Here is a 12,307-nt window from a genome sequence, read left to right as displayed (position 1 = left end):
CATATTTAGATGATTATATATTAAATATAGTTGGATTATTATAAATTAGATTATATATTATAGATTATTATATATAATATACATAAGGATATGAGATGTGCTACCACAGAATACTGTATGAGAAGGCATCAATGCTATGAAGGAGGTATCTAGGAATCTGTAACTAAATGCAGAAAGGAGGCTGTCTATCTGAAACCCCTTTCCCCTTCTGTGATCCTTCAGTCAGGCCACCTCTGACTTTATCTTATTTTTCCTTGAGCAGATTTCGGAGATTAAGTTCATTCGCTCCCTTTCCTCTTTTTATTTTTCTAATTACTTATGGTATATTTCAGATCTACACAAAATTATAAATACTACTACTATAAACATCAATTTACCCACCACCCAGCATAAGAAATGGAACATTACAAATACAGTTGCAGCCCGCAGTGGAGCCTTCCCCAATAAAATCCCCCTCCCTTTCTTTTCCCAAAAGGTAACCACCATCCTAAATGTGCTCATCTATCCAAGCGTGCGTTTCTGTATGGTACCTTTGTATACACTTTTTGCACACATGACCTATTTGTATCCACAGTCAATATATATGGTGGTCATTTTGCATGTTTTTTAGGCTTCATATACATGCTACTATGTTTTCATCCTTCTGGAACCAGCGTTTTCCCCTTATGCTTTTTTTTTCCTTCCACCACCCATTCTTAGCCCCTGTACCTGTCAGCTCCTGTAAGTTCTAGTCTCCTCCCCAGTCCAGCCCTTGCCATCCTGTTTCATTTTCCTGCAACAGTCCCAAGCCAGTGAGTTAAAGGCTGATCCTACAGGTGAATCTGAGCTTCCTCTGTGGCTTTAAACTAGTGCTTCTCAAACCTGAGCTACATCAGAAGCCCCTGGAGGGTTTGTTAAAACACGGGTTGCTGGGTCTACCCTCAGTTTCTGACTGAGGAGGCCTTGGGTGGAACCTAAGCATTCCTAGGTGGTGATGCTGATGATGTTTTCAGGACCAAACTTTGAGAACCACTGCTTCAAATCAATGTCTGGGCCCAGGATCAGCAGCACCATCTGGCACCCAGGCAAGCTGGGCTATCTAAGAGGTTTCCTTCAAAACTGTGCTCTAGAGACTCTGTCTAGCAGACATATAATGCAAGTCACATGAGTTAAGTCTTAGGTTTTCTAGTATCTACATCAAAAAAGAAACAGACAAAATTAATTTTAATAGTATATTTTAACTCAACATACTATCATCTAAACAGGTAATCGGTATACAATTTATTAGTGAGACAAGTAACATTTTTATAGTTATGGCACATCTCAAATCAGACTGTATTTCAACTGGCCAGCGACTAACAATGGACAGAGCAGCTCTACAGGCTTGATGTCTATTTCTTGCTTTAGAAAAACTGTTAAAGTTGACAAATTTTAATTTATTTTGCACTGCCATAAAATAATTTAAAGCAGGCTTACAAAATGGTGGAAAGTGACACCTTTCAAAACAAAAGGGTAAGAGATTTGAGTCGGGATTATTTATATAAATCTGCTTGCATTTCATTTTATTAATGAAAACACTTATTTTTAACTAAAACAAATACTGCCAAATGTATCTATAAAAATAAGTTAGATATCATTGGATAGCATCTTTTGGGTAATAAACTTTGGAATGTTATCAGTGCTTAATAAAATGCCCATGGGCTTCTTAAAATGAAAAACCTAAAAGTAGTAAACAACGGAGTCTTCCTTCTTTCCCCATCTTCTTTCTATTCTTCCAAACTGCAGAGTGAAATGAGAGAAAATTAACAATTACACAGCATTAACCAGCTCCAGTGACCTTCTAAACCTAAGAAAATAGCCTTATGTGTATCTACTGCATTTGTGTGCTTATGTCAACAAGCAGAGAAGAACATGTTTTCATCTTGTAGCCTGCTGTGGAGGGCATCAGTGTTGTCCAAAGGGTCCATTGACATATCTGGTACACACTAAAAGGTCCTTGATATTGAGTCCTATCCAAAATTCCCAGGCTTAGAAAACATGCTGGGTTCAAACACCCCAGAATGTTTATTTACAGTTCTGGTTTACAAGATTAATATATTAAAAAATAGCACCCTGTTTTATTGGTCCAATAATTACATTGTGGCTGTCCTGCCAATAAGCCTTCTTGCCTCAGTGAGTCAGGGTTAGAATCTTACAGAAGAGTGGAATTTAAATCAAGGACCTTTAGGGGTGGACCAAATGTTACCATGGATGTTTTGGACAGGACCAAATGTCTGCCCATCATAACCTGCACTCTTGGATATAAGGTGCTCCTGTGACCCATGGCTCCCGTCATGTGATCATACCAACCTTGTCTCCCTCTTGCCTAACACCATAAATGCTCTTCCTTCTCCTTGGAGGACATTCTGGGATTTAAATTAACCTCTCCACCTTAAAAGCCTGTGCTCATTCCACAAAAGATGCTCCCTTACCCTCCCAGGCCCTAAGTTTCCATATCTCCCATATGAGAGGTTGTTATTATAAAATACACAATTGTGAAAGTGCAAAAATAGAAAATGTTGATCATTTAAATGTACTCAAAGATAGGATAAACCTTGAGACTTAATTATCAATTCAGTGATAAACAATAATCATACTCTGAGTTTCTTTTCTTTCGACTATCACATAAAATATAAAAATCTACAACCAAACCAATGTTTAAGTATTAATCATTAAATGTGGTCCTACATGAAATTCTTAACTTCTTGCTATTTTAAGTAGCTCTTGTCTCCTAGTTAGTACAGGAGACTGCATTTGTGCGGTCAAATTATGAAGGCCCAGCCAGTGCACAGCCCAGCTACTTCAGCTGCTGCATCTAGTCACTTTTCTAAATGAAATAACTGGTCTTAGATACTGATGCATTTGCCATTTGTCAGTGGTCTTTACAGAGAAAGGACAGAAGATGTTGTATGACTGATGAGAAGCCATGAAGCAGATTTCAATACATAATGTGTTTTATATTACTAGGTATATGAATATTCTATTAACATTCTAAGTACATAAAATTCAATTCTTAAAACTAATTTTAAACACTTTTGTCTTAATTTACTGGAAACATTTACAAAAATAAAGCTGTCGCCCTGGCCAGTGTGGCTCAGTGGATTGAGTGCCCTCCTGCGAACCAAAGGATCGTGGGTTTGATTCCCCATCAGGGCACATGCCTGCGTTGTGGGCCAGGTCCACAGTAGGGGGCATGTGAGAGGCAACCACACATTGATGTTTCTCTCCCTCCCTTCCTCCCTCCTTTCCCTTCTCTAAGAATAAATAATTAAAATCTTTAAAATAAATAAATAAAACAAAGCAGTCAGTAACAGGTAAATGCCAGGAATGGTTGGGTGATATTTAAAGCTATACAGATACCTGGAATTTCCTGGTCTGCTCTTTGTGGATTCACATCCTTTTCGGATCCTTGTTCTCATTAAACTCTTTTTTTTCTTTAGCCTCAGCATCTTGGGACTCTTCCTCAGTGTTTTCATACTGATATTTAGTTGTCTCTTTAGTAAAGAATAAGACAGACTTTAGGACCAGACATTCACAGGAAAAATACCAGTTCATAATGAATGGGGACATCCAGTGCTCCAGCCTCCAGAGAAACAGGAGGATCCAAATAATTAGGAAAAGAGCAGCTAGGCATCTTCCTACTGGTAGGTACAATACTCCCTGGCCCTCACATTTCTGCTACTTGATCATTTTTACAGTGACATTATTTTTCCAGGAAAGCTGTACTGCTGATGACTTCTGGCACTCCAGAGAAGAAGGGATCAGAATCATCAGGGTCCAGGGCATTCTGTACATTTTGGTCAGAACTTTCTTGTGAAAATATTTTTTGCTTCAGCAACAAATTGTATGGTGAAGCTCATCAGTTCCTCGACCCCCCTGAATGTTTCATTTTTACAAAGTCCTCCCCTATCAGTTCTAATGTTTGAGGATCAACTTTCTAAGAGTCTTGACACTTTTAGAAGCCATGAACCAACATGAAGTATGGTTCAAACATTTGCTTGTTCTTTTCCTTCAGGTTCCCTTTCCATATCCTCCCTCCCCCCAACCCTTCCCTCCTGAACATACGCCCCCCGGAACATTCGGATTTTCGTCTGTGGGCCATGAACTGCACTGATGAGCCCAGATCTCTTAGCAGAGGGTGGGAGAGGGCAAAGCATTTTTTCTGGAGGTGGGGAGGGTCATTATGGACTTGGGCTTCTCCTGGGGCCCACTCGGCCTGCAGTGTGTTGAGGGCCCCTGCCCACCCGAGTGAGTGTGACTGGCCACAGGCCAGCTGTCCCCGCCTGGCTTGGGGCCTCCCCAGCCCTGAGGCCTCGCCACCCTGGCGCCCCCTCCACCCCCCATCCTCACCCTCTGGGCCTTCAGCCTTCTGCGCGGGCTCCTGGACGTCGGCCTCGGGCTGGTCCTCGGGCGCCATGGCTGCAGCCCCCTCTCCGGAGCCCTTGGGCACCATCGCTGCGGCCCCCTCTCCGGAGCCCTTGGGCACCATGGCGGCGGCCCCCTCTCCGGAGCCCCGGGACACCACCGCTGTGGCCCCCTCTCCGGAGCCCTCAGGTACAATGGCTGCTGCCCCCTCTCCCGAGCCCCCGGGCACTGAGAGCATGCGGATCCCGCTCACGTGAATGGGCATCTGAGACCTGGGCTGAACTACCCTTAAGCGGCGGCGCGGAGGCACGATGATGTGGTCGTTGTAGTACAGGCGGTGCAGCATTGTGCGCACCAGGTCCAGGAACACGAGGCGGGGCGCTCGACGTTCTAGGTACTGCTCCCCATCGTGTGCCGGAGCCATGTTGTAATCCTCCCCGCTGACGCCTCCCTCTGGGACTCCGGCTGCCGTGGCTTCCACATCAAGACCACCCACAGCCCCTGTGACTCCGGCCTCCCCTGGCTGGGTCCCAGTCCGGGTCCCGGCCTCGGCCTCACCCTGGGCCCCACCTTCAGCTTCGCCCAGGACCTCAACTTCAGCCTCGACTTCGCCCTCGCCCTCCTCATTCCCATAGGGCCCAGAGTCATGAATCACCACGTCTTCAGCTCCCGCCTCCCAGACCCTGGCTCTCACGTCGTCCATGGGGTTCTCCTGCCCCCCCAGGGTAGGGTTTCCCTCGCCAGTGTCAGACATGGCACCAGGAAGTAGTACCTCAGCTGGGCAGCGATGGGGTTGTGGCGTCAACGGCCAAGATGGTGGCCCCTAGAGGAGGCCTTGGGCAGTGGGGCCTGACGTGTGGTGGACCGGCGGCAGAAGAGCGGCTGTTGAGTGCAGAACAATTTCTCTTGGTGCCTGAAGAGGACTCACAACCGGAAAGGCAGGGGGCAGATGTCAGGAACCACCCACCAAGGCTTCACCAGACAATGGCGGGGAGAAGATGTGAGGGTTCCAGAAGAGTCAACAAAGGGCCATGCCCTCTCATCACAAACATCAAACTCATTGGCTGAGAAGAAGCGGGGATTGACATGCCATATGTCCAATGAATGGTCAAGTCCCTTAGATTCTAGGGTGGCTCACAAGGGCCTCTTTTTTTCTTTACGGACTTAGGGTCCTGAGCTACCTTTAGGTCCACACAAGTCCTGCCCTTTTAATTTAGTGACTGTCTGAAAAACTATAGTTGTCAGACATGGAGGCACCCTGGATTGGTGACACTTACTCTATAAAGCAGTAATTTTTAACTGATGTGCAGCAAGAATTTTTAAAACATGCAATATCTGACTGACCTCTTTTCCTTAGGGTTGTCAAGTGAAAAATGACAACAATCGACACAACAATAGCCATCTAATGTGAATGAATCAAAATTATACCTATTTTTTGGTCATGTCAGCAAAAATATATTTTTTGGTGTGCCACAGAATTTTAGTAATATAGTTTATGTCTGCCATGAGATGAAAAAGGTAGAAAATTGCTGCTGTAAAGGGCAGAGAGTAAACATTTTGGGTTTGGGAAAACTCAGAGGTACATTTGAAACCACTATGCACATTCTTATATAACAAGAGGGGAAACAAATTTCGACAACTATTTTATTGTTGAGACTATAATATACTAATTGCATACAATTTTTTATAATAAAGATCTATTAAGGAGAAGAGTGGAATTCTTTTGGGAGAGTAACATTTTGCTTAATTGGGGTTCAAAGTTAGTGTTCCCTATCAAAATTGATTACATATGTTGATCTGTTGACCTGTAATGATGTTTTAGATAGTTTATCTTTTCAAAGAATATGCTTAATATTTTTAAAGATTTTAAAAAGCACATTCAATTAGCATACACTTTTTTCTCATTTATATAACAGAAGCATTTTATCTGTTTGAGTACAGCAAAGGGTTAGAATCTGAATCAATTTATGATTTCAGAGATGTGCTATTTCAAAAATGTATTCTATAAAATTTACTTCACTGCTGCTACCACTGGTCCTTTAAATTAACAAAGTACAGATAGTATCATCCCTTAAAATTGTCTTTAAACACTAACATTTTTGTTGAAAATACAGGTAAAACCCTAGAAATTCCTGGTACTGTGCCTGGACTTAGTCTTAATTAAATATAGCAATTGAATTATACCACAAAAATTTTACAATTTTCTTTATTCATGGAGCAAAGGAAAAGAGAAAGGAGAGGCAGAAATATGGTTGCAGTATTTAACAGCTGAATAGGAGAACAATGAATCTTTCATAATGCCAACAACTGCATAATGAAGAAAACCATGTATCTCATCAATTTTATAATTCATGTTGGATCAGTAAGTTAGGTTCCCCTCTATGTACCTCAATTAATTCAAACCACATAGCCTCTAAAATACAAAGAAACTCAATTGCTATTTCCTAAGTTGAAGACCAAACATCAGAGAGAATCCCTCCCTCCAACAACTTTTGATATGATTTCACCAAAGCAGAAATCTAACACTTAAATATAAAATCTCTTGCCCAAGTAAAAAACTGCAGCTGTTATCGTATTACCCTACATAGTCACTATATGTATTACATATGCAATCAAACCCAGCATTAAATATGCTGGCACAATTATGCTGTGAATGATGATAGCAGTGATGATGTTAGGGACTACGTTTAGCCCAAGAAGAATAAGGGGGAAAATGTGAAAACAAGTAGAAAGCTGACAGAGATGGCATTTTCTTTTTTGTTAATATTTTATTTATTTCTTTTTAGAGAGGGAAGGGAGGGAGGGAAGGGGGAGAGAGAGAGAGAGAGAGAGAGAGAGAGAGAGAGAGAGAGAGAGAGAAACATCAATGTGTGGTTGCTGGGGGCCATGGCCTGCAACCCAGGCATGTGGCCTGACTGGGAATCGAACCTGCGACACTTTGGTTCGCAGCCCGCACTCAATCCACTGAGCTACTCCAGCCAGGGTGAGATGGGCATTTTCTAACCAGGAAAGGTAATTTTAAACATAGAAAGATGCCCTGGCTGGCATGGTTCAGTGGATTGAGCACTGGCCTGCAAACCAAAGGGTCACTGGTTTGATTCCCAGTCAGGACACATGCCTGGGTTGTGTGCCCCCCAGTGGGGGGCACCTGAGAGGCAATCACACGTTGATGTTTCTCTTCATCTCTTTCTCTCTCCTTTCCCATAACAATAAATAAGTAAAATACTTAAAAGATAAACACAGAAATATAAAAATAAAAGTATTCTCTTATTCCTCCTGTGTGGAATTAATATGAATAATTTATTTTATATATCAAATAAGAACAGAGCTAAGTAATCCAACTCTACTACAGCATTATAAAGATCATCCCATCTCCTCACTCACTATGAAAAGACTGCCTTACTGTTGGCACACCCTGTCACTGCGCTGCAGAAATGCTTCGATTACACATAGTCCTTTACTAGATTAGACCAGTGTCCAGGGCACTGGGTCCTCATCTCACTCGGGCTTATTCCAAAGATGTAAAATTTGGTGCAGATGCCTGAAACTCAATGCTATAGACCTTTATTTAGCTGATGCTGTAGCTGTAACTATGGGTCTAAGGGGAAAAATGGTGATTATTGAACAGAGTTTAGGAGGTCCCTAGGTAAAAAAAAGATGATGTGATCATTGTAAAGTCCACTGACTTAAAAAACAAATGTAAAAATATTGATGCTGAAATGTTCAAGATGTTGCCAATAATACAAATAAAGAGGTTGGGGGCGGCACCACTACTACTGTACTGGTACACTCTTTTGCCAAGGAAGGCTTTGAGAAGCTTAGCAAAGGTACTAACCCAGTGGAAATCAGGAGAGGTGTAATGTTAGCTCTTGATGCTGTAATTTCTGAATATAAGAAGCAGTCTAAATCTGTGACAATGCCTGAAGAAATAGTTCAGCTTGCTACAATTTCTTCAAATATAGACAAATAAATTAGCAACATCATTCCCAATGTAATGGAAATGGTTGGAAGAAAGGGCACCACCACAGTAAAGGATGGGAAAACACTGAATGATGAATTAGAAATTATCGAAGGCATGAAGTTTGAGGTTATATTTCTCCATACTTTATTAATATAGCAGAAGGTCAGAAGTATAAATTTCAAAATACTTATGTTCTATTGAGTAAAAAGAAAATTTCTAGTGGTCAGTCCACTGACCCTGATCTTGAAATTGCCAATGTTCATTGTAAGTCTTTGGTCATAATTACTGAAGATGTTGATGGAGAAGCTCTAAGTACACTTGGTCTGAATAGGCTAAGAGTTGGTTGCAACAGTCAAAGCTCCAGGTTTTGGTGGCAATAGAAAGAAATACCTTAAATACATGGCTGTTGCTACTGGTGGTGCAGTGTTTGGAGAAGGAGGATTGACTTTAAATCTTGCAGATGTTCAGCCTCATGAAGTAGGAAAAATTAGAGAAGTCATTGTGACCAAAGATGATGCCATATTTTTGAAAGGAAGAGGTGACAAGGCTCAAATTAAAAAACATATTCAAGAAATCAAGCAGTTAGATATCATAACTGGTGAATATGAAAAGGAAAACTAAATGAATGTCTGGCAAACTTTAGACAGAGTAGCTGTGCTGATGGTTGGTGGGACAAGTGATGCTGAAGTGAATGAAAAGAAAGACAGAGTAACAGATGCCCTCAGTGCTACACAAGCTGCTATTGAGGAAGGCATTGTTCTGGGAAGGTTTTGTGCCCTGCTTCTGTGCATTCCAACTTTGCACTGAACTCCAGCTAATGAAGATAAAACAATTGTTATAGAAGTTATATAAAAAGCACTCAAAATTCCTGCAATCATCATTGCTAACTAAAAATGTGGGTGTTGCAGGATTGTTGATAGTTGAGAAAGTTATGTAAAGTTCCTCAGAAGTTGGTTATGATGCTATGTTTGGCAATTTTGTGAATATGGTGGAAAAGGGAATCATGATTCAACTCAGGTTGTAAGAACTCCTTTACTGGATGCTGCTGGAGTGACCTCCCTGGTAACAACAGCAGAAATTGTAGTCATGGAAATTCCTAAAGAAAAGAAAGACCCTGGGATGGATGGGATGGGTGGAATGTGAGTTGGCATGTTCTAATCTTAGAATAGTGCTTTACCATTATTAATGAGAATGGTGAGAGGAAGCTCAAGGCATTGTGCTATAACTTCAGAGATGCCAGTTAAAGGAAATGATGGAAGAAAAGCCTGAGTGATGTTTAAAAAAATCATTATAACCATATATAATAATCATTATAATCATTATAAGTTACTGGTTTCAGTTGACAACATATGATGGTTTACTGCTGTCGTTGTCCATGCCTACAGATAATTTATTTTGTATTTTTAAATACAAATACATTTGTACATTCCTGATAACTAAGTAAAAAAGCCATGTACCAATGTACTGCTTTCAGCTTAAGTCGCTGAAGCATTTTTACTACTATTTTGTTAAAATCAGGACTTTAGTGCTTGCCATTCCAGTGAGAAGTTAGAAAACATCCTTTCTGTGGAGAGTAAGAATAACTGTGTATGAAGTAGAGAAACATACAGTTATTTAACCGTTGTGTAATAATATTTGTTCAAAGTTAAAAATATAAATCGTCCCTTCACCTCAGTGTAAGATTTAAATGTGTCTAACACAAGGGTACATTGTTATTTAAAATGTAGCAATATTGCTGCTGTCCTGCCAAGTACTTTCAGTCTCTACCAAGGTCCCACTGCAATACTGGTGGTTCCAGTAGTTTTATCAAAATAAATCATTTAAAAAGTAGAGTATTTAAAAGCAAATCAAATGCCACAGAAACTGTAAATTCAAATCAAATTTTATCTATTTAAATATTATATTTGCCTCCTGCTAATAAACCTTTATTTATTCCACTCAAATTGAGCCATAAATCTTCCATACTGAAGTATCTTCTTTGCCCAATTAATTTGGAGCAAAACACCAACATAATTAGTAAAGAAAATGTGGGTTTAACACACCCTTTTAATTTGTTTTTAAATATTTTGAAAGATTAAAAATGTTTAAAGTTTGTAATTCCTAATAGGAAAACGTTATCTGAATGAGTACCCTAATGGAAAACCATTACAAAAATGATACAGATGCATTTGATATAGGGGTAGAGATTTTCTTCAAAGCTTTCTTCATGAGAAGGTCAGAGTTAAATTGGTTTGTATTTTGCAACATCCACTGGGTGATCTAAGTTATTTTTCTTTCAGCAAGGGCTTTACTTGTCAGAAAGTCATTATGCTTTACCTGTATATTTGGCTGACAAGTTACTGATGAGATTCATAACCTTTGTGTTGCTCTGATTTTTGACATATTTTCTAGGTTCTGGGCCACGTCTTGGAAAGCTACCGTAACTTCTGGATCCTGCACGGATTCAAGAACCTCGGGATCACTAAGAATTTCATGGAGCCCAGGCATTCCTGCCATTCAGGTATGCCTCCTCCCATTTTAGGCATTCCTCCAGGAAAACTACCAGTCATTCTCCCAGGAAAGCACCCAGAAAAGAGTTATACTGAGCTCCTGGTTGTCCTCTGGCTTCTTCCTCCCTCTTGTCCCTCTCTTTTTGTCAGGAGTCTTCTTAACCCTTTCCATTCTTTGATCTCTTGCACTTCTAATTTCCGCCCATACTTTCTCTGATGTTCTGCAATTTTGGGGACTCTTGGTTGAACTTCTGTCACCATTGCACTAGCATCTTCATTATAATCCAATTATATGCAAGGTCAAGATCATGGGCTGCTTCTTCCCAATGGCCCAGAAGTCTGCATATTTTCCCTCGTCACTTGTAAGGCTGAGCTGAATCAGGATTTTTTCCAATAGTTCTGTCACAGTCTCGGATGGCAGCATTCGGCTTCTTTAATTTGATGAAGACACTGGCTCTCTTGGCATACAGAATGGCCAAGTGAAGATTCAGCTTGATAGCATCTGTGAGCAAGTCAATGGCTTTCTGTAGTTCACCATCATTTAGGGTATCAATGGCAGTCACTTTTTAAAAAAATATTTTCCCAATCCATCATATCTTCTGTTATGTCCATATTTTCATCTCCCATTTTTGAAATGAATCAGTGTCTGGTTCAATTACACTTTCATTGTCAGTTTCTAGATTACTTTCCTCATTTAATGATTCTTCTGTCTTTATGTTCTGCTCTACCACCTTACAGTCTGTTTTTTCTTCCCTGATATTTTCTTCTGATTTAGTTTTATGAGTAGCAGGTGTATTTTACCAGCTACCCTTCCCCACATGCTTTTCACCAACTCCCTCAGGAAGACGTTTCCTCAGTGTGCAGAATGCTTGGATTCTGCTTATAGATTGTTCACTATGGCCCAAAGCTCCCTCACTCTGTGAGGGTCCATGGTTGGGAAACTGGGGATGGCTGCTAGTATGGTTGAGGTTGCAACCTGTTTCTAGACCACAGTGCTAGCTCTACATCACCATGAGAAGGGGTTTACATAGTTTATCTTGCAAATATCTTTTCACACAGATATTGGAAAATATTGATATCAATCCATGAGATAGATACTTCCAAAAACTGATATCAATCCACATGCATATGTTTTTTATATTTTATTTCTCAATTATAGTTTATATTAAATATTACTTTTATTAGTTTCAGGTGCACAGCATAGTGGTTAGATCATGTAAAATATACTTTTTAAAGTGTTCTTCCCAATATTTCCAGTACCCACCTAGCACCATACATGATTATTACAATATTATTGACTATGTTCCCTATGCTGTACTTTACATCCCCATGACTGTTCTGTGACTACCAATCTTAAGCCCTTCACCTTTTTCATCCAGTACTAAAAAACCCTTGCCTCTGGCAATCATCATTTTATTCTCTGTATCTATGAGCCTGTTTCTGTTTTGTTTGTTTGTTTATTTTGTATTTTAGA

The 12,307-nt window shown here is 40.4% G+C and overlaps 1 protein-coding gene and 2 pseudogenes across 1 annotated transcript; 1 reads left to right on the top strand and 2 right to left on the bottom strand.

Annotated features, from left to right (window-relative positions):
• Positions 1-3,408: 3,408 nt before the first annotated feature.
• On the bottom strand, positions 3,409-5,137 carry LOC114505521 (cancer/testis antigen 47A-like). Its single transcript, XM_028523392.1, has 2 exons — positions 4,369-5,137; positions 3,409-3,512 (listed from the first exon to the last, which is right to left on the bottom strand). The coding sequence occupies exons 1-2, from the start codon at positions 5,135-5,137 to the stop codon at positions 3,409-3,411; spliced, it is 873 nt and encodes a 290-aa protein (XP_028379193.1).
• Positions 5,138-7,817: 2,680 nt separating this feature from the next.
• Positions 7,818-9,559, top strand: LOC114505414 (annotated as a pseudogene).
• A 1,090-nt stretch (positions 9,560-10,649) lies between these two features.
• LOC114505431 lies at positions 10,650-11,764 on the bottom strand (annotated as a pseudogene).
• Between the last annotated feature and the right edge of the window lie 543 nt (positions 11,765-12,307).

The sequence above is a fragment of the Phyllostomus discolor genome, chromosome X (genome assembly GCF_004126475.2).
Source record: "Phyllostomus discolor isolate MPI-MPIP mPhyDis1 chromosome X, mPhyDis1.pri.v3, whole genome shotgun sequence".
Lineage (NCBI taxonomy): Eukaryota > Metazoa > Chordata > Mammalia > Chiroptera > Phyllostomidae > Phyllostomus > Phyllostomus discolor.
The sequence above is the reverse complement of the archived record's forward strand: the minus strand, read 5'-3'. Positions and strand labels throughout refer to the sequence as shown.